The following is a 22,822-nucleotide window of genomic DNA, read 5'->3' on the forward strand; positions in this document are numbered from 1 at the left end:
AAACTTTGTAGCCTGGAGTGGAGCCAAGCCTCCTGCTCGCTCCGTGGCCGGCAGCCATTTCTTTTGGGGTTTGTGTATCTTCTATAATTGAAACTTTGTAGCCTGGAGTGGAGGCCTAGGCCAGCCAGGGCTGCAGAAGCTTTACTTCCTCCATTGCCGGAGGCAACCCTTGCCTCCTGCTCTTTCCAGCTCCGTAGCTGCTGCCATTTCTATTTTGATTTGTTTACCTTCTATAATCGAAACTTTGTAGCCTTGAGTGGAGGCTTAGGCCGCCAAGGGCAGGCAGAATGCTTGGCTTCCTTTGTTACCAGGGAAACCCAAGCCTCCCTCCTGCTCTCTGTGGCTGTAGCCATCTTGGTTGGGTTTATTTGCATATTTGCTCCTGATTGGCTGGTGGGTGTAGCAGAGTTAGAGTCAATTTGCATATTACTCTTTTATTAGGTAGGATATATTATTGATTTCAGAGAGGAAGGGAAAGGAAGCGCGAGAGAGAAACATCAATGATGAGAGGGAATCACTGATCAGCTGCCTCCTGCACGCCCTCTACTGGGGATCGAGTCTGCAACCCAGCCATGTGCCCTTGACCAGAATCAAACCTGGGACCCTTGAGTCCGCAGGCCAACGCTATATCCACTGAGCCAAACCGGCCAGGGCTAGTTTTTAATATTTTCAAAGATTGGATCCAAGCATGATTTACTCCTGCATGTGCTTCACAATGTAATCATTTAAAAGTGTATCAGCACTCAAGTCATCCTGCTCAAGATCTACACACAACTCTGCCTCCTTGTGAATAAAGGGGCCTCATTCCTCACCCACAGAGCTGTTCAGCACCTTCTCTCTTGCACAAAAGCACTTGTTTCACCCATGACAGCCCCCATGCTTCTCCAGGTACAAGGCTACCTCACACATAACCTGCAATGCTCTTTCCTTCCTCGCCAATTTCCAATGCTGGTGTCCTAGTAACTCTATCAGGAAGGGTCCTAAGATTCTCAGTAAAAGTAGTTTTACAGTTTCTTACAAAACTCAAGATAGTCTTACCATATGACCCAGCAAATTACGTTCCTTAGAATTTATCCAATGAGTTGGAAACTTATGTCCATACTAAAACCTGCACACACAGGTTAACAGCAGCTTTCTTCATAATTACCCAAACTTGGAAACAATCAAGATGTCCTTCAGTAGGTGGATGGATAAACTGTGGTATGTTCAGATGGTGGAGTATCATTTGGCACTAAAAATAAATGAGCTAGCAAACCATGGAAAGACATGGAGGGATCTTAAATGCATAGGATTACGTGAAAGAAGCCAGTCCAAAAAGGCTCCATATTGTATGATTCCAAACATATGACATTTTAGAAAAGGCAAAACTATGGAGACCATAAAAAGATCAGGGGTTGTCAGGGGTTGGAGGGGAAGGAAGGATGAATAGGCAGAACGAAGAGATTTTTAGGGCAATGAAATTACTCCTAATAGTGGATACATGTCATTATACATTTGTTCAAACCCATAAAATGTACACCACCACGAGTGAACACTGATGTAAACTATAGACTTTGGGTAATGATGTGCCAATATAGGTTGATAATTGTAAAAAATATACCCTTCTGGTAGAGGATGTTGATGGGGGATGCTATACATGTGGGGGGTGGGGGAGACGGAGAGGGAGGAACCCAGGTATATGGGAAATCTATATCTTCCTTTCAATTTTGCTGTGAATCTAAAAAATTCTATTTTTTTTAAAAAAGGTAGTTTTACCTCTTTCATTTTAAAAATAATTTAAAGAAGGCCATGATATCCCTGCAGAAGTTATTACAAAAATAAAATACCAAGTGGCTGGGAAGCATTGTCCCAAATGCCTTTAAAGGCATAAATATTAATCCTTCATGTACACTTGGCTTTAGGTTAAAAGAACACATCAGATTTTACATAATCATACAGGCATGTGAGTCATATACAAATATGTTCTTGCACATAATTATAAACCTATTAGTTTATTCTATGCAAACATATATGCTAAGCTTAAATTTATCATCTTCAAAAGCCACTCGGCTTCTGCTTTGATTGCCCAAGTTTTAAATTTCCCCTTTTCCTAAATCCCTCTTTAGTCCCAATCTCATACTATTTTTGTGTAAATCCAACATTTCTCCTGCATTTCTGGAAGATAACAGCTCCCAACAATCCCATGGGAACCCCCAACAATGATATACTAATTTAGTTTATGAATTTATGAGAACAATTTGATGGGTCCTCTGTATTTATATTTGTCTTTCCTTTATTTTTTAAATGTCTCAGCCCATTTATCTTTTTAAACGACTATATTATAAATTATTTGACAGTGTTAAAATTCCTGAGTACAGAAATTTCTAGAGCAGATTTTCTTAGCTCAAGATCCTCCTTTGTGGATAATCATAAAATCTCATAGTATTTTGAAAATAGGTGTTTTTTTATTTTCCAAACATAAAGATGTAATACTAAATAAAACCATATATAAATAAATAAATAAAATATTTACTTATTTATTTATTTTTTTATTTTAAATAAATAAAAAAATATTTATTTATTTATTTATTTATTTTTTTTATTTATTAATATTTATTTATTTATTTATTATTTATTTATTTATTTATTTGTATTTATAATATTTTTGTACACCCGTGACCAGATATTACATAACAATGTGATCATCCCAATAAATCTCATACCCATCCAGCACCACACCTCGTTATCAGAATATTATTGACTATATACATATTCCCTATGCTGTTCTTTACATCCCCATGACTACTCTGTAACAACCAATATGAACTTCTTAATCCCTTCACCTTTTTTGCCCAGTCCCCCTATCCTCCTCCCACCTGGCAACCAACAAAAAGTTCTCTGTATCTATGCATCTGTTCTGCTTGTTCATTTTGTTTGTAGATTCAATTGCTGATAGATATGTATTTATTGACATTTTATTGTTCATATTTTTAATCTTTTCTTCTTCTTCTTCTTAAATAACACTCTTAACATTTCATATAATACTGGTTTGTCCCCCCACCACTGCCACACTATAAAGAGGTCCTGTTCCAAGGTGAGATGGCTGGTGCCAAGAACACGTACAGCGTCAACCTTGCCCTACACCAGCTAACAACCAGGTTGCTGGAGATCCCAAAGGAAGGCCTGGAGAGCCTTCGCCAGGTTCTGGTCTACATCTCTGGTGACAGAACAGTCACACAAACACCCTCTGCACAAATGTGAGTTGTTTAATGTTGTTGTTTTTTTTTTTTATTAAATGATACATCGAAGGTATAAAAGTTCTCTAGGTACAAACAAGTTACAGAATAATGCATATAAATAGACAATGAACTACATGTGACAATTCCATTTAGCTTCTATTTTGATAAATTTACATCAGTATCTAAAATGCTAAACTCCAGCATTTTTTCTTAATCTAGTGCTGCATGATGATTGCAATTCCTGAGGTAAACTTAGTGTCTCTGCTAACATCTTTATATGTAAACCAAATCCTCTGAGAAAAATTCAGATATTTATTGTCCCACATACATTAGAATTCACAATTATAATCAGATACTACAGATTTCACTTAAAAAATGGAAATGAGCCGGGCTGGTGTGTCTCAGTGGATTGAGCATTGACCTATGAACCAGGAGATCACACTTCCGATCAGGGCACACGCCCAGGTTGGAGGCTCAATCCCCAGTAGGGTGTGTGGAAAGCAGCTGATAGATTTTTCTCTCTCATCGATGTTTCTATCTTTCTCTCCCTCTTCCTTCCCCTCTAACTAAAAATCAATAAAAACATATTTTTAAAAAATTGAAATGAACTCTTATAATATTTCTACATCTATATATGTGACTTTAGGCCACCAGTAGGGATTCTTAAAATCCTGTGACTTGTAAAGTATGGTTTTATGGGATTCTTTTAATAATTTCCTGTATTCAGATAAAAATTCCTGGTAAGAACTGAACACTGACTAGTACCAAATATATTATCAAGTTTCAATAATTTCCAAAGGCCAATTTTGCCAATTAAGCCCTTATCACTTTCCCTGTGGAAGACGTTTAAGCTAAATGCTGTCAGTATACAGCGCCAATGCAGTTGTGCTCTGAATATACCAATGACTTTGCCAGTCAGGTGCTGTCTACTGTAACAGATTTCAGTGAAATCAATCTGTAGACTCCACATTATAAAAATATCTTAATAAATATCAAAGCAGCATTTTAGAGATAGCACTAGGATAGCTCTTACTGTTTTTCTATCCAAAGAATAAAAATTGACATTTAATAAGACTTTCAGAGCCCAAATAATTAGGGGTTGGCCCTTTCATAGCGCATCTTAAAATTGCACAACTGAAGGCCACATGGAGGTTAGACAATGCCATCTTTTAAAAGGTACTTTCTGGTTTTCTCCTAAAGCCTGTCTCTTCATGCTGATTCCACATTCTTCATGTAATCAAATAAACTCTTTGTTTTACTTACAGCAAAATTAAAAGAATTAGTTCCCCCTCTAGATTTTAATTAAATCTTCCAGTAGAAGCCAAAATGATCTAAGGAAAGAAAAAGTACATTGTTACCTAGTTTAAAAGTTCAATTTTAGATAGCAATTCAGATATTTTAATCTAATTATAAATGGCTATCTGAAAAATAGCTAATCAAAAAAATCAAACTTTATAAAAATTAAAGTTTTTTTCTTGACTTTAGTGCTCTTTTCTTAAATTTTCTATAAACCCACATAATTCTAGCCTGAAGGAAATGTAATTAATGTACCATGCTAAAGAGCAGATGATATGGCTATAAAGACCTGTATTTTTTTTTTTTTAGAAGAATGTATAGGGTACTAACATTCATTTTTCCCTTTCCTTTCTCACATCTAAGAACCTTTAAAATATTTCCTAAAAACAATACATTTTCTTTCAAGTCAAATCCAATAGCCTTGATGACAGAGTTAGTTTTTATTCACAAATGCAGTAAAGCATAAAAGACTAAGTGTTTTTGCAGAAACTCAAATTTATACAAAGTACAAATATTAGTGATGCATTTTGGCAATGAGAAAATAAATAAGTGATTTAATACATACAATTTTAAGATAAAAGATGCCCAAATGGAAATGTCATCTCTTCACGTTTTGAGAAATATGAAGATCTTCAATATTAGTATTTTTCCCCTTCTCTTTTCTTAGGTGGTCATCTGAAATTAACAGAAATGAGTGTCAATGCTTATCTCAAGTTAAAATAAGCTGTAGGCAGACACAGCTACATATATTTCAGGAAGTTATATATTTAAAGTTGCGTTCTTAGGACAGCTTAGGACAATGAAAAAAACAAAATTCAACTTTTTAAACACTATTGAAAAAAATAAGAAATGTTTTGTACTAGGTATTAATTCAAATTAAGCTTCTTAACTTTTTTTTTTTAAGTGAATAGAGTACCCCCTGGAGTAAACCCATTGGTAAGTAGCTACAAACTTCTCTTATATGTGAGGAACAGAATTCACAAGAAAGGCCAGGGTGTTTAGCATTTTGAGGGACATTAAAGCTCTTCAATCAAAAAGAAAAACCTTTCTTCAAATAGAAATGTCTCCCAGCAGCACTCTCTCGTGACAAGAAAACTAGCACAAGTTACATTTTCCTATGCATATCAGAAAACTATCCAAGAATTTGTAGAAAAAGTTCTTCAGCCAAAACCAAAACAATAAAGTTCCATGAGAGTTCAGAGAAGCCCAGAGCCTCTGTAACCACCCACTGTGTTCCCGCCATAGTGAAGAAGAGGCCCCAGTCACACTGCTCAGTTTCTTTTGTCATGGGGGGGTGGGGGAAGTGGGAGAGGAGAGGGCAGAAGTGTTCTAGATTAAAAGAACCTAAAAAACTTAATACCTGCCCTAACCGGTTTGGCTCAGTGGATAGAGCGTCGGCCTGCGGACTGAAGGGTCCCAGGTTCGATTCTAGTCAAGGGCATGTACCTTGGTTGCAGGCACATCCTCAGTAGGGGGTGTGCAGGAGGCGGCTGATCGATGTTTCTCTCTCATCGATGTTTCTAACTCTCTATCCCTCTCCCTTCCTCTCTGTAAAAAATCAATAAAATATATTTTAAAAAAACAAAAAAAACTTAATACCCAATCACCCTAGCCGGTTTGGCTCAGTGGATAGAGCATCGGCCTTCGGACTGAAAGGTCCTGGGTTTGATTCCAGTTAAGAGCACATGCCGGGTTGCATGAGGCAGCCAATCAATGATTCTCTACCATCATTGATGTTTCCATCTCTCTCTTCCTCCCCTTCCTCTCTGAAATCAATAAAAATATATTTTAAAAGATAAATAAATAAACAATATAAATAAAACACTTAATACCCAATGTAGACAAAAACACAATGCACAAATGAAATCCCTAGGACAATGTGACACCTTCCCCCCATTCATCAAACATTTTTTCCAACAGAAAAAATATAACCTTTTAAAAACAATATTCTGAAATATTCTGATGAGAAAAATACAAATTTAGACAAGTTATTAGAAACATGCAATTTTAGCACCAAAAACATATATTAGTTATTCTAATTCTAAAGACAATTTGATTGTACACACAGTCTTATTAATTAGTCCACAGCTGATCACTCTCAGAAATAATGTAAATACTACTACAGATCTGAATCACAGATAAAAAACAATCTCCTTCAATTTTAGGCAACTTTTATTGGACAAAACAAAATTAATAATATCTTTAGGACATACACACTTTGGTTTTCTATAAAAGCATTATTAAAAAACGAAGTATGTTTTTCATGTACTTCTCCATAGACATGTATAAAGTTGAGCTGACAATGACTTTACAGATTATAAAGGATCTGATCTTTTATGTATAGCAACAACTACTACTTTGCCTCCAATATGACAAGTATTAATATCAGCAGCACTAATGATTGGCTACTATTTCAAAGGTAAGAGTCTATATACATCCTCTTCATTTTTTTTCAGCTCTTTAAAAGCTTTGATAAAAGTACATGCTTTGGACTTATTTTCAAATAAAGGAGAATTTAAGTTTACTGTTTTACATTTCAACTGGATGAGTAAGTATTTAAAATAAAAGAATAAGTATTTTAACATCTTCATAATCTTGTCCATGTTGTAAAATAAAACATGTATTCTTTAAACAGTAAGCTAGAGCTGAGAAAAGAAATGGAATGCTTAAACATGTTATTGGAACATAATGCAGTATTGTGGGTGTTTTTTGGGTTTTTTAAATTAATTTAAGAGAGGAAAGAAGAGAGAGAGAGAGAGAGAATGTGTGTGTGTGTGTGTGAGAGAGAGAGAGAGAGAGAGAGAGAGAGAGAGAGAGAGAGAGAAAGAGAGAGAAAGAGGTAATTACATAAAAAGGCCAAGAAAATTTTTTATGATCAAGAAAAATAATTAGCAAAATCACTACTCTATTGGTTCAGCAGTCATCCTCATTTCTGAGTCTTCCACAGAGCTTTCCACAGAATAAGCACCAAAGCTTCACTGACTAGAACTTGACTCTCTGAAGTCTCTGGCACTTTATACAGAAAGAAGCCCTCCCCAGACCACCCTAACCACTGTGTATAGGCTACAAGTAATTAATCCATGACCTTCATCTCAGGAGAACTTAGGTAAGAAATACTCTACTACTTATAACTTTCTTATTAGTCATTAGCCATATTAAAGAGAATGATTATTGATAATAAAAAGCTTACAAATCACAAAAGTTATTTCTCAAGAGGCTATTTTTCCTCATTGGACTGAAAATATAAATGTCATAGGTTTGCTATGTTAACAAGTGTTAATGTGTACAATATTCACTGGTAACAATAAAACTGAGAAACCAGTATCGGTACTTATTCTTGGTGAGCATAAACTGTTAAAGCCTTTTTGGAGGAAAATTAGATAATATTAGACTATTTTTTAATGCACACATGCTTTGAACCAGCAATTCTACTTCTAGGCATCCAGATGAGAAATACCTGTGTGAAGAAAGAAGTAATGCTACACTGCAATACTGTAAAAGCAAAAAATAAAAAACAGTAAAAGTACATCAGTAAAGAGTGATTAGCCACACTATGGAATACTACAAAAAGTTAAAAATGAGGGGGAAGTACATCTACATATATTGACAAAAAATGCAAATTATAGAATAATATGTATAGTAACAGTGCATATAGGGGTTGGCAAAAGTAGGTTTACATGTTCATATGGAACAAGGCATGCAGGTTATGATTATTCCATAGCTTTCTTAACTCAAAAGAATGTTATGATGGTACAGTGCACTTAGGAACAATCTCGTAGGTGCTTAAATTGCCAGCCTTCATCATTTACACATTCTTGTAGTTTATTTGTTATACTCAAACACACTTTGGCACAGAGTACTTACCTACTTTTGCCCATTCCTATATTTTAAAGCTTAATTGTTTTTTAAATACTAATGTGGTAATGCATGGTTCAAATTTCAAAAGGAAGATAAAAGGGTTACAAATGTGAATTTCTTTAGTCCTGTCTCTAACCACATATATCTCCTCCCAGACAAAAGATATCAATTCCTTGACTATTCCTGCAGATTTTCTATCCAGTACCTGTTTTTCTTTGATGCTGGTATTTGGAAGGTGTGTAAAATTCTCATATTTAACTGTTAGTAACATTGTTTTTATATACAACCGAAGGAGGGAGGTTTGGAACAAAGAGAACTTGCCACTGGAATCCCAGAGCAGTCAGGGAAACAACAGAGCACAAAGGGCTTTTTAAAATAATGCCTTTCCCCTTTAACCTTTATGTTATAATTAAGTGTTTAATACCCTATTCTGAAATAGAGTTGCAATTTCCTGCTTCTGTTTATCATCTTACTCAAAGTTTTATATACTTTTATCTTTTTGTTTCATGTAGAAGAAAGAACTCCTTTCATTCTTGTCATGCAGGTCTTGTGGTGATAAACTCCCTCAGCTTTGTCTGTCTGGAAAAGCCTTTATTTCTCCCTCATATCTATAGGATAACAAAAATATGTTAGCGTTTCACAAATTTGCGTGCCATCTTTGCACAGGAGCCATGCTACTCCTCTCTTATTGTTCCAATTTTAGTGCACATCAGTACTTGAATACACAGAAATGAGTCCTGAAGGATACCCACCAAGTTGCTAATGGAGTTAACTTCTATAGAAGGGAGGGTAATGGGGGAGTTAGGGAAAAGCAGGAGGGAAGAGATTAAAGGGCATGTTACATTATATTATTTGAATGTTTAGAGATTTACTTATGTGCTTGTGTTTTGTTTTGTTTTGTTTTGTTTTGAAGTACCTGCTAAAAAGCAATTCCTTATCCAATCCCTGAAAAGGGAACTAGGAAAACCCCATGTTCTTTAAATGATAAAGTGTACAGGAATGGCAATCAGAGGTGCTGATGCTGCTAAAAATGATCAGCTACAAGCATAAATGAGTCATTCACCTCTTAGTCTTAGTTTTCTCTAATGTAAATAAGTAGCTGGAAATGATTTCTTTTCCAATCTTCTATCAGCTCAGAAATCTAAGATATATAGAAAAATAAGTCCTAGTGAAGTCAGAAATAGCCTCAAAAAGGCCACCAGCTTTCACATCTTGAGCTAATATTTAACTCTAGGGGCCCGGTACACGGATTCATGCACGGGTGGGGTCCCTCAGCCTGGCCTGTGCCCTCTCGCAATCCAGGACCCCTCAGGGGATTTGGACTGCAGGTATAAGGGATGTAATAGTGCGCAAAGTGGCAGGCAGCCGGGGAGGAGCCTGAGCCCTGGCCAGGAGCTGCGCTGCTCCCGCTCATCCTGGCCCTGCTGTGCCTGCCGCTGTGGTCGGTAGCACTGCGGGAAGACAGGAAAGGCTGTAGCCGTGAGCCCAGCGTCTGGTGCCCATTGGTCAGCTGAGTGGTGCTCCTGTTGTGGGAGCGCACTCACCACCAGGGGGCAGCTCCTGCATTGAGCATCTGCCCCCTAGTGGTCAGTGCATGTCATAGTGACCAGTCAAATGGTCGACGGGTTGACCAGTTGCTTAGGTTTTATATATATACTAGAGGCCTGGTGCACGAAATTCGTGCACGGAGGGGGGTTGTCCCTCAGCTCAGCCTGTACCCTCTCCAATCTGGGACCCCTCAAGGGATGTCCAACTGCCCGTTTAGGCCCGATCCTAGGGATCGGGCCTAAACGGGCAGTCGGACATCCCTCTCACAATCCAGGACTGCTGGCTCCCAACTGCTTGCCTGCCTGCCTTCCTGATTGCCCCTAATCGCTTCTGCCTGCCAGCCTGATCACCCCCTAACCACTCTGCTGCCAGCCTGTTTGCCCCCAACTTCCCTCCTCTGCCGGCCTGGTCACCCCTAACTGCCCTCTCCTGCAGGGTTAATCACCTCCAACTGCCCTCCCTTGCAGGCTTGGTCCCTCTCAACCGCCCTCCCTTGCAGGCCAGGTGCCTCCCAACTGCCCTCTCCTGCTGGCCATCTTGTGGTGTCGATCCTGTGTCCACATGGGGGCAGGATCTTTGACCACATGGGGGCAGCTATATTGTGTGTTGCAGTGATGATCAATCTGCATAGTACTCTTTTATTAGATAGGATAGAGGCCTGGTACAGGGGTGGGGGCCAGCTGGTTTGCCCTGAAGGGTGTCCCTGATCAGGGTGGGGTACCCTGGGGGTGTGGGGCGGCCTGAGGGGCCTGTGGTGGTTTGCAGGCGGGCCACGCCCCCTGGCAACCCAAGCAGAGGCCCTGGTATCTGGAATTTATTTTCCTTCTACAATTGAAACTTTGTAGCCTGGAGCAGAGCCAAGCCTAGGGCTCCCTCCGAGGCCCGAAGCCATTTGTGTTGGGGTTATAATTGAAACTTTGTTGCCTTAAGCAGGTGGGCCTGGCCAGGGTGTGCTGAAAGCTTTGCTTCCCCTGTTGCCAGCGGCAACCCTGGCCTGCTCTCTCAAGCTCCATTCTGCCGCCATTTGTTTGAATTTGTTTACCTTCTATAATTGAAACTTTGTAGCTTGAGTGGAGGCTTAGGCCTGCAATGGCTGGCAGAAAGCTTGGCTTCCTCTGTTACCTAGGAAACCTTGCTCTCTGTGGCTGTAGCCATCTTGGTTTGGGTTAATTTGCATACTCGCTCTGATTGGATGGTGGGCATGGCTTGTGGGCGTGGCTTGTGGGTGTGTCGGAGGTATGGTCAATTTGCATATTTGTCTATTATTAGATTAGACTAGAGGCCCGGTGCACGAAATTTGTGCACTCGGAGGGGGGAGGTCCCTCAGCCCGGAATGCACCCTCTCGCAGTCCAGGAGCCATTAGTTGGACATCGTTAGCGCTGCCACGGAGGTGGGAGAGGCTCCCACCACTGCTGCTGCACTAGCCAGCCACGAGCCCGGCTTCTGGCTGAGTGGCACTCTCCCTGTGGGAGCACACTGACCACCAGGGGACAGCTCCTGCAATGAGCATCTGCCCCCTGGTGGTCAGTGCGTGTCATAGCAACCGGTCGTTCTGCTGTTCGATTTGCATATTAGCCTTTTATTATATAGGATAATGTCTTATTATGGGCAATTCCTATAATTCAATTTTTTTAAGTAGTTAAAGGGAGGGGCAGAATTTTCACTTGAGCCTGAAGCTAAAATTGCCCTTAGCTCAAAAATCTGCATACCACTGAGACACATCTTGGTGAGGCTCATTCTGAACCCCCACACTGTTCTATTATGTGTATAAGTATTGGGAACCATCTTATCTCTTTAGTGAAAGGAATCTTTTGTTATGTTACAATAACTAATTTTATCTCATGAGTTGTGTTTTGGCTTCAAGCCTTTATCCAGTATTCATGCAGCAACTTCAGCTCTTCTGTTCAATATTTACCTGGCATATCTTTTATTTTCTCTAAATCTTTCTAGATTTTTATGTATTAGATAGGAATAGCCCATGGGCACAGACAATAGTCTGGCAAAGGCCTGGAAGGGGCGGGTGCAGGGTGGAGGAGATCAATGGGAAAAACTAAAAACTAAAACAAAGGGACATCTGTAATACTTGCAAGAATAAAGATACATTTTAAGTAAAGGAAAATATCTTAGTTGAAAAGAGTTTTATGTGAAATAATATAAGTAATTGCTCTACACTGTACTTTATATTCTCAACACCTCTCAAAGAGATATTAATTGACCCTATGTTCACTGACTGCAGAACTGACTTCCACCATGCTGACCCAGCACTGACTGCCATGGAGGTTGCGATCAGACCCTGCTTTTCTCTCCCATCCTCTTCCCAGGCCTGATTGCAGCCCCCTCGGCAGTCAGTGCTGGGTCGCTGAGGCACCTGCAGCATGGCAGTCAGTGCTGGGTCACCAGAACTGACTTCCACCATGCCGACCCAGAACTGACTGCCACGGGAGCTGTGATCAGACCCTGCTTTTCTCTCCAGGCCTGGTCGCAGCCCCCTTGGTAGTCAGTGCTGGGTCGCTGAAGTGCCCACAGCACTGACTGCAGGACTGACTTCCGGTGTTTGGTCAAGCCTTCGGTCTTGATAATCAGCTGTCTGAAACCCACCTGACCTTTGTGTTTTAACTTACTTTTTAATGTTTGTATTGGTTTTAGAGAGAAGGCAGGGGAAGAGAGAAATAGAAACATTCATGATGAGAGAGTATTACTGATCGGCTGCTTCTTGCATGCCCCCTACTAGGAATTGAGCCCAAATCCAGGCATGTGCCCTGACCAGGAATAGAACTGTGACCTCCTTATTCATGGGTCGACACTCAACCACTAAGCAGCACTGGCCAGGCCCACGTGACCTTTTTAAAAATAGAGATCAACTCTCTCTCACAGTAAGACAGTGAGCTCTAAACCATTTAGTTCAGATTATCAAATTGAGGTCCTACTGCTGATTTAATAAAAAACAAGCTCATTTAAAGAGTGCATTCTGAAAGAAATATGAACTATTCTCCTAAGATTTTATTTGTAGATACCTGCTGCTTTACCACAAAAAGTATCCTGAAAATGCAAAGGACATATAAACCTGTGATTTCTCTATCTGTATTCAACATTTTTGCCTCTTTTTAGTCTTAGGGGAAAACACATGATGATTCTATAGAAAGCTATTTATTCAGTATGCTAAGAACTAAGCTGCTCCAGAAAGTACAAATTTATATGAAACTCAGGTTTTTCAACACTTCTATAGAGAAATTATACCTAAAAACTTTGTCCAGTCATTCACCCGCCTTCCCCCAAGATTCTCTTTCCAAAAAGCTTTTTGTTTTTTGTTTTTGGAGGATAAACAACATGGGTTAAAACTATATTAGATAAAAGTGGAATTAAACTATGACTCAAAAGCTTGGGAAAATCTATTCCAAAGATAAAAATATATAAGAAGGAAATATCCTTGCTAACAGCTAAATGATAAATTTCAGAAAGCTCATACCCATTTGTTCTCTTCCACTAGGTTGTCTACCAGGATTTGGGTTTAGAGGCTGAAGTGAAGATCCTTTCAGAAATGTATGTTGGATGCCATCCTTAGTTCCATGCAAGAAGTGAGCTAAAATCCCATATAAAAGAGGTCTATTGCAGGAAGAAAACCAAAATCAATTAAATTTGCATGAATAGGAAAAGCTTAAAACTATGCTTTAAAAGGTAGCCTCTGACACTAAAATAGCCAAGTAATTCACTAGGCTTATAAAATAAGGTTGCATGGTTATTATACAAATTGTAAACTGTTCATGCTTTTTAAATTTAAAAGTGCTATTTTACTCTAAAGATGATTTTTAAACCCAGGGAGAAAATGTTAACGCCTTAAATCGCATCTAAACTGAAATACAATTTCAATCAATACATAGGAGGAATTCAGCTTTTAAACTCCAAAATCCAGTATAAAAATTTTCAGTACCTAATACTCACCAATACACAACAGGTATTCAATAAACCCTTATTGCATTAATAATCCTTGCCTAGAGAAGGTCTTATGTCCCAAGAGACATACTGCCTTTGCCATTTGATCTCAGAAAGATTTTTTTTTTTAACTTGATTTCAGAGAAGAAGGAAGTGGGAGAGAGAGATAGAAACATCAATGATGAGAGAGAATTGTTGATTGGCTGCCTCCTGCACAACCCCTACTGGGGATTGAGCTCAAAATCCAGGCATGTGCCTGACTGGAAATCGAACTGTGACTTCCTGGTTCATAGGCTGATGCTCAACCACTAAGCCACACCGGTTGGGCATCGAGATTCTTAATGTCCCAGTCTCATAAATGTTTCCTTCTCTGTAAGTTAGGGTAAGTGTAAACACTACCTTATAGGGTTATTATGGGCCAAATGAGTTAATAAATGTCAAGTGTTTAGAACTGTGCCTGGCACATATTAAATGATATGTAAATGTCAGCTATATGGGAGTTGGGTAAGAATTAATATTTAAAAAGCTACTTTAGTTTACAAAACATTTCTGCCTCTTTTCAGTTTACCCTCACCTTGTGATGTCATAATCATCATCCCCAACTTATGAGAAAACCACAGCTCAAAATGAATTTGCTAGAAATCCCTCAGCTAATAAGTAAACAAACTTTATACCTGAACCCCAAGTCCCATACTCTTTTCAATATGCTGCCTGGGATTTATATTCCTGCTCTTGCACAAACAGAAGCTGCCCTGCTGACAACAGAGGTACAACAAATGTTTCCCTTCATTTCTAATCTCATAATTGAAAACAAAATTTAATGGATTGAGTTTTTTGAAATATCTACTTACTTATTAGTAGGTGTGATGGTTTAAATTATGACATTCCTTTCCCTTCAAAAGGTGGTGCCTAATTGCCCTCCCCTTGAATGTGGGCTAAACTCACTTGTAATGAATCAAGTTCGTTTAAGTAACAGCACTCTGCAACTTTAGAGACTAGATATTATAGCATTGCGGCTTCACTGTGTGAGTCATTAGCATGGAGATATCATTAAAGACTCAAGAATACTTAGAAAGCCCTAGCTGGTTTGGCTCAGTGGATAGAGCATCAGCCTGTGGACTGAAAGGTCCTGGGTTCAATTCTGGTCAAGGGCACATGCTTGGGTTGCAGGCTCAATCCCCAGTAGGGGGCATGCAGGAGACAGCCAGTCAATGATTATGTTTCCATCTCTCCCTCTCCCTTCCACCCTGAAATCAATAAAAATATATTAAAAAAAAAAAAAAGAATACTTAGAAAAGTGGGCAGCGGGACAAGAAGAAAAGGACAAAACTTGGGGAGTGCCCACAATTTAAAGGAACCCCAAAGGAACTAATAAAGACACTGATAACACCATTAGGGAGGCAGGAAAAATCAAAACAGTAAAGGGTCACAAAAGACAAAACATTTTTATGACAAAAAATGTCTTAAGGAAGAGTGAAATCATTATTACAAAATGCTGCAGAAACTCAAGAAGCGACTTGGTACAAACTACAGGATAAAAGTGGCATATGATCCTGGAACCATTTCATACAAAGATTTGTGGGAAAGTTCATTTTAATTGGTATGTCATTTAAAATATTTTTATGGTAAAATAATTCCACCATGAAGTAAGATGAAAAAAATTCAACGAATTTTTTGAAAGAGAAAACATACTGTAAGACTTAAGAGCAATTCCTTGCTAGGAAAAGACTTCTTTGAGCTATGTTCCCAGGTGCCTTTAGTAGTATGCTTTTTTTTTTTTTTTTTTTTTTTGCCATTCAGGGATCCTCTGGAAAATGTTTAGTTACCACTGAAGTAGGAAAAGAACTAAGAAACTACTAGAAAGTGGTTGTTCTTCTTTTTAAGAGCATAGTTTTTTGTAAATGGTGTGGGGAGAATTTAAGATGCAGGGAAGACCACAGAGTAGATACTAAAATAAAAGCAGAGGGTTGATTTTTCACTAAGTTAAGTGGTAAAATGGAGAATGAACACTAGCTTGGAATTGGAGAGGTTTTTTTTGGAGAGGGGAAATCTGAGTACGTAACTAAATTGAAATGAAGGAAGCTATGGGGAGGACGAGTTAAATCTGAGGAAGAAAATAATTGACAGAGCAAAAGCATCAGAAGAAAAAAAGGATGGATCAAGAAGCCAAGAGGAGTGCCCCTTAGAAAGGGGTAGGGCTATTCAGTCCTCTGAAACCAGGGGGATTTTAGCTCCAGAGAGCAGAGACCTCATCTGACCCATTTATTGCTGCATACTTTGGATTTGGTGCAGTGCTAGACAAACACTAGACCCAAATAAATACCTGTTGGATTAAAATGAAATAAAACCACCACTATGAGATTGTGACTCCAATACAACAATATCTGAAAGTTTATTTTAAAAATAAGTTCTTACATTGTATTATCCTTTGATTCTTCAAATGCATTTAGTTCTCGGATGAGAAATTGCCGGTCCAGTGGAACTACAGGTTGACCAGATTCTAGGGGGGAAAAAATTATGAAAACGCTTAGTCTTTATCAATCTAAAAAGCAAACATGATTTTGATACATACTTACCAGATATTCACATTTTTCAGATTTTGGAAAATAATGATGGCAGATCCAACTTATGCTTTTATGACTTTCAAATTATTTTGTTAAATAAATAGTTTAATATGGGTGATTTCATCTAAACTCATTTTTAATCTAATTTTTGGTTAGGGAAATACTGTTTCTGCAATACTAGGCTTCAGCAGTCTGTTTTTGTGAATTCAACACATGACAGTACCAATATCCATTTGGTGGCAATAATTCTAAGAATAAAATTAACCCAAATATTAAATGCTAGCAAGGATATAGAGCAACTGAAAACCTCATACTTTATTAGTAGGAGAGCAAAAATGGTATAGGCACTATCTATAGTTGAGAAGTTTCTTATCCAGGTAAACATATACTTACAACACACAACCTAGCAATTCCACTCTTAGCTCTTTACCCAAGAGAGACTAAAACCTATGTTCACAAAAACCTTTTGTGAATGTTTATGACAGCTAGATTCATAATTGCCAAATGTCCATCAACTGACACAATGGAATGCTATTCACGGAAAGAAAAAAGTTGACAGTATTGTGCTATGAAAGGAAGCCAACTCCAAAGTCTACATCCTATATGGCTCTATTTATAGGACATTCTGGAAAAGGCAAATGATAGGCAGAGATAACAAGAGGTCAGTGGTTGCTAGGGGTAAGGTGTAGGTAAAGAAGTTGACTACAGCCGAAACCAATTTGGCTCAGTGGATGGAGCGTCGGCCTGCGGACTGAAGGGTCCCAGGTTCGATTCCGGTCAGGGGCATGTGCCTTGGTTGCGGGTACATCCCCAGTCGGGGGTGTGCAGGAGGCAGCTGATCGATGTTTCTAACTCTCTGTCCCTCTCTCTTCCTCTCTGTAAAAAATCAATAAAATATATATATATAAAAAAATAAACTTAATGTTGTATACATTTAAAAAAAAAATAAAGAAGTTGACTACAAAGGGCACAGAAAATTTGGGGGGTGATAAAAATGTTCTATATTGTGACTGTGGTGGTAGATACACAACTGTATGCACTTGACAAAATCCACAGAACTTTATACTAAAAAAAGTAAAATATATTGTATGTTGCATATATTTCAATTTTTTTTTAAAAAGCCAAGGCATTTAATATGAAACTTGACTACTGTCACTGTATTTCACTCTAGGGAAGCTCAAGTCCAAGACATGTAATTAATGATATTTTCATAATGTTCTTCTTTCTGAGTACTAATGGTATTATCCAAACATCTATAACAAAGGGAGGAAAGTGGAGATACTGATATTAAAGTTCCTTAAACCAATAAAAATTATCAGTTTTTATTCAGTTAAGTCGTGCTTAATATTAAATAAAAGATCTATAATGGAAAGTTCTGGCATCACAAAGAATTCATTCTCTCTTCCAAAAATCTATGAGTTCTTTTCTTTGACAAGGACATTTTTAAGGCATGAAATAGTTTAAAGCATAGATTAAACCTTAAGGGAATTAGCCCTGGAAATGTGGGTCAGCTGGTTGGAGCATTGTCTCGTACACGACAAGGTTGTAGGTTTGATTCCCAGTCAGGTTTACATACCCAGGTTTCGGGTCTGATCCCCGATTGGGGCATGTTTGGGAGGCCAACTGATCAATGTCTCTCCCTCCCTCTCTAAAAAAGGCTAAAAACACACAAAAAACCTTAAGGGAATTCAAGTATGTACAAGGTGGGACAAAAGTAGGCTTATATGTCCTAATCACTCAGACGATTTTATGTCATAGTCTCTCATATGACGCTCTTTTGTAATGGAATTAGATTTCCAGGCTAAATACTTAGAATTGGTGGAAGGGAAGAAGCAGATTTTGCCTCACATGACTAATGATAATGATACCTCTTACCTGCAATGAGAACAGACGATGTATACTTATATTTGTTGAATTCCAAATACTCCCGAATTAATTCATTAATAAGAAGGTTTTCATGAGACAATGTTGGTCGGGGTTCACTTTCATCATCTAGGGCTTTGAAAACTTCAGCTCGAATTCTCGCTTTTAAATGCCCTAAGACTCCTCTTTTTTCCAAGGTGTCCTTTAAAACTGTTAAATATAAAACATTAATGCTTCATGTCATTCTTAGGCTTACTTTAAAGAAAATGGTTTAAAAGGTAATTGGCCTAACAACAGCTTTCAATCTAAACACTGTGATGAACTGAACAATGATCACATTAGCTATCACAAGCCATGTTTGTAATAAAAAATAAAGTCCCCAAGTTGCAATGATGTACTTCTATTTTAATGTATTTAAACAAATTCAAGTTTATTCTTCCAACATTGTCACATTCCTGGTTGAGGAAAAAAGGGGAACTAGAACTATAGTCAGCACACTTGGACCTGAACTTAACCTCCAGTGTCTCATATATTTTCTAGAGTATTTATCACTGCAGACAGGTTCTGCGTGTCCCTAAAAACCTCTGGTCCAGAAAAATTACGATTAAAGATTGTAAGTACACTCCATAAAAGGAAGGAATGTGCCCTGCCTTTTGTATAAAAACCTTTGATATCCAGAACTCTTGGGGAATGGCTCATTCTAAAGGAAAAGGTGGGTTTTGTGTTTGGGCTATTTTGTTTTGTTTGTTTTTTAATGACAATTGTGCATTAATTCCTTAAAACAAAAGGATTTTGAACTTTTAAGCCTAGTTAGAAATCTAACACAGAGTTTATCTGCCATCTTGAGAAGTCAAGGATATATATGCTCAATGTAACCTAACTTCTTTATGAACAAGGGTCATTATAACAAATATCAGTAGTTGTGATAATGAAATTTAGCAATATATATTAGTATGGATAGTAAAGGCATATGGCTGAATTGGCACCATCACTTGCAGGGGTCTACAACCTTCTTTTTTTTTTTCAAATTGTCCCTAATGGCTAACTAACTAAGAACTCCAGAGCACCAACACATCTCACCCAGTGCCTAGACCAGTGGTCCGCAAACAGTGGCTCCCGAGCCACATGCGGCTCTTTGGCCCCTATAGAGTTCTAACGCCACTTCTTTAAAATAGACTCGCCCAGGCCGAAAACCAACTTCTGCGCATGGGCCACGAAGTTTCAATCGCACTGTACGTGCGCGCCCGCACGTGGTATTTTGTGGAAGAGCCACACTCAAGGGGCCAAAGAGCAGCATGTGGCTCATGCGTGAGCCGCAGTTTGCCGACCACTGGCCTAGACCAAAGTAAGAGCTCAATAAATGCTACCTAGGAGCATTATAATACAGTGCTGTATACTACTGGGTGTAATAAATATAGTTTAATACTGTACTGTGCCGTCAAAGGCACCAAATAAGTAAACAATAATGAAAATTCATAAAGAGAGCCCAGGAACCCAAGTATTTTTTAAGCTTTGATAAATAACAATAAAAACCTTGCCTGGCCCTTGCCAGTTTGGCTCAGTGAATAGAGCCTCGGCCTGCGGACTGAAGGGTCCCAGGTTCGATTCCCACCAAGGGCACTCGCCCTGGTTTCGGGCTCAATCCCCAATAGGGGGCGTGCAAGAGGCAGCCAATCAATGATCCTCTTTCATCATTGATGTTTCTCTCCCTCTTCCTTCCTCTCTGAAATCAATAAAGAAATATATTATAACAACAACAAAAAAAAAAAACCTTGCCTGGCCGGCATGGCTCAGTGGTTGAGTGTTGAACTATGAACCAGGCACCATTCGATTCCCGGGTTCGACTCCTGGCCGGCCCAGTTTTGGGCTCGATCCCCAATGTAGAGCATGCAGGAGGCAGCCAATCAATGATTCTCTCTCATCATTGATGTTTCAATCTTTCTCTCCCTCTCCCCCTTCCTCTCTGAAATCAATAAAAATATGTATTTCTTAAAAACCTGGTCATATGTTTAAAGAGGTACAATCTAGATTAGACTTTAACCTTTCTTACCCTTATTTTAAAATCATCCTCTCAAACTTTTGTGCAGGCATGTTAAGTACATTCAGTTATCACCAAATCAGACTTTGTAATAGGCCCATAAAAGGAATGTACAAACTTATCGTATTCTTAGGATCATAACCTAACCCCTGTTCTCTAATTCCATCTTTGGAAGTTTCATAGAGATATTTTTCCCACTGGCAAGGATCTCGTCCCAATTACTCTGTAAGCACACAGCACAGACTCAAACTCAGCAGAGAAATGAATGAAGCTGGAGTTAAGGAACCTAGCATATCTCATCATCACCTCGGGAGCTGATCACCTACTTGGGCCTCAGTTGCCTCTCCAACAAGAGTTCTGCCTCTCAGAGACAGAACCAAGTGAGGTGGGAAAATGTGAAAATGCTTAAAAAAAAAAAAAAAAAGGTAATCGCTCATAAAACATAAGTGATTGGCACACACATTTTCATTGAGTTTCTCTTGGACACAAAGCATATTCAGAACTGGGGCATGCAGGAGAAAAAAAAAAAACCATAAAGGGCTCCCTACATCTGTGCAGGGCGCCCCCAATTCCCAACTCAATTACAAAGTTCTTCTAGGGTCCCCTATCATTTTTGCCCTTCCCTCTAGGCGCGTGCTTAAAACACTGTGCCATAACAACTTCTTCAGAAACAGGTTCATAACCTGGTGTGTATCCCTGAGCACCTAACTCGTCTGAAGTTGTGTGCAAAACTGTGTGTGACGTGTTTCCTAGGAAGAGGGCTCATCGATTTCCGGGAAGGCTGTTCTTGCGGTCAAGGCATGCCCGGTGCCACAAATGTCCATTCATACCAACGGCGACTGATCATCTCCAAGAGATGCAACCCCTCCCGGCCAAATCTCTAAGAATCACCGGCGTCGGCACGTCCCCTGGAAACTGGACCTGGTTCCATCAGCGGGGCAGGGCAGTGTCAGGCCGTGATTGAGACCTGAGCTCTGGTGCAGCATCATCTAATTCCCACACTCTACCTCCTTCTGGCTCCATCATTCAGGGCGAGCTATTCCCCCTCTCAGCACCCCAACTTCCTCATCTATGGAGTGGGCACAGGGTTGTCAGTGGGATCAAGTATATAACACAGGGGCTGGGCCCTGCCTGGCATATAAGGCGTCATCCCTGGTAATGGTCATTATTACTACTGCCCGCCTGGACATCTGCGTCAGAACTAACGGTGTGCAAACGTTACCAGTTCAAGGGCTCTCGCCTTTGTGGAACTTTCCCGAAAAAAGACAGCAGAATGGCCAGGCCAGGCCCGATGGAAAATCGGGCCCCGTCTCCCAGGTTGTCAAGATGCAGAAATGGCTGAGGGTTGTGCCCACCACCTAGAACGGTTGTGGCGACTGTAAATGTTATCCTCGCGTGAACGGCCCACGCCAAGGCGAGTCCGGAAAAAGGCGCCAGAGGCCCAAGGCGCAGGACTGCAGACCTCCCAGGAACCTGCAGATTCTGCGACTCTTGCTCCAGCTCGAAGCCGGTTAAAAAACTGCCCCGTGCAACCCCTTCCCTCCAGGGTCCTAGCACAGCGGCCACCGCAGCAGCCGGCTGCGCAGGCCCTGGCGCCGCAGAGAGACCGCCCGGAAAGGCTGACTCCTCTCCGCGCGCCCTCCTTTCCACCCATCCTTCTCACGGGCTGCGGACCAGCTGCATTCCACCTGGCAAGCCCCCGACTCGCACTCACCAGCCTTCAGCTCGGTGACAGTCGCCATTTTTAACGGCCGCCAGGGGCGCGTCCCGGCGCTGCGCACGCGCAGCCCCGCCCCGCCGCGGCATGGTCTGTAGCCAATAAACGCGCCGCTCTCGCCGCGCCTGGCCCCGCCCCTCTCAGTTGACGCGATTGGGTGGGCGGTGACTGTCCTGAGACCCCAACAATCAGCGAGCGCTCCGGGCGGCGGAGGGAGGAGAGAGGGGGAACGGGGACCGCAGCGGGTCGGAGCCCTTACCTGTGGGGGTTGCAGGTACCTTAGTGCTAACGTTAGCCCCGTCAGCCTTTCCTGATCTGCCCATTGGCTCGTCTCTGCAGCCTCAAGTACTAATTGTTAATAGTTACCATGTATTAAGCCTGAGCTTTTAAAGCTTAAGCATGCATTAGAAGCATCTGGAAGACCTGTTAAAACAGGTTACCCGGGATTAAATTCTGATTCAGTAAATCCGGGGTGAGGTCCAAGAATTGCATTTCTAACACGTTCCATATGACACGCGGATGCTGCTGCTCTGGGGATCACACCTTGAGAACCACTGTATTAAGTACTTACTATGAGCCTGTCACTGTGCTAAATGCTTTACACACATTAGTTCATTGATTTTTTCCCCCCTATTATTACTCCCAATTTACAGAGGAGAAAACTTGAGCATTTGATAACTGAAGAGACTTCACCAAAATCACCCGCAAATGGTGGAGGTGAGGTTTGAATCCAGGCCTCTTGCTCTTCAAAGCTTGTTCCCTGCCACTGATGCATAATACTATTAGGCA

At 40.0% G+C, this 22,822-nt stretch overlaps 1 protein-coding gene and 1 non-coding gene across 6 annotated transcripts; both read right to left on the bottom strand.

Annotated features, from left to right (window-relative positions):
* Positions 1–3,249: 3,249 nt before the first annotated feature.
* On the bottom strand, positions 3,250–22,141 carry CEP20 (centrosomal protein 20). 5 transcript variants are annotated; one of them, XM_054714767.1, is made up of 6 exons: positions 22,031–22,141; positions 18,291–18,488; positions 16,267–16,351; positions 13,388–13,524; positions 5,080–5,189; positions 3,250–4,549 (listed from the first exon to the last, which is right to left on the bottom strand). In XM_054714767.1, the coding sequence occupies exons 1-5, from the start codon at positions 22,056–22,058 to the stop codon at positions 5,113–5,115; spliced, it is 525 nt and encodes a 174-aa protein (XP_054570742.1). In that variant the 5' UTR covers positions 22,059–22,141; the 3' UTR covers positions 3,250–4,549; positions 5,080–5,112. The 5 variants fall into 5 exon arrangements, with proteins under 5 accessions (XP_054570742.1, XP_054570743.1, XP_028001255.2 ...); XM_054714768.1 differs by lacking the exon at positions 22,031–22,141 and adding an exon at positions 21,324–21,408; XM_028145454.2 differs by lacking the exon at positions 22,031–22,141 and adding an exon at positions 21,208–21,299.
* LOC114231618 (U6 spliceosomal RNA) lies at positions 8,994–9,102 on the bottom strand. The gene has a single exon (XR_003617603.1). It is a non-coding gene; the product is annotated as a U6 spliceosomal RNA (small nuclear RNA).
* Positions 22,142–22,822: the final 681 nt, after the last annotated feature.

This window comes from Eptesicus fuscus, chromosome 4 (genome assembly GCF_027574615.1).
Source record: "Eptesicus fuscus isolate TK198812 chromosome 4, DD_ASM_mEF_20220401, whole genome shotgun sequence".
Lineage (NCBI taxonomy): Eukaryota > Metazoa > Chordata > Mammalia > Chiroptera > Vespertilionidae > Eptesicus > Eptesicus fuscus.

Excerpts from the sequence above, each read along its gene's own strand:
- CEP20 (XM_028145454.2), bottom strand. The coding sequence starts at position 21,247 with ATGGAACCAGGTCCAGTTTCCAGGGGACGTGCCGACGCCG. Across the intron at positions 13,525-16,266 it reads GAATCAAAGGATAATACAAT|ACCTCTTTTATATGGGATTT; the intron begins GTAAGAACTTAT and ends TTCCTGCAATAG. Across the intron at positions 5,190-13,387 it reads TAGTGGAAGAGAACAAATGG|ATGACCACCTAAGAAAAGAG; the intron begins GTATGAGCTTTC and ends TGTTAATTTCAG.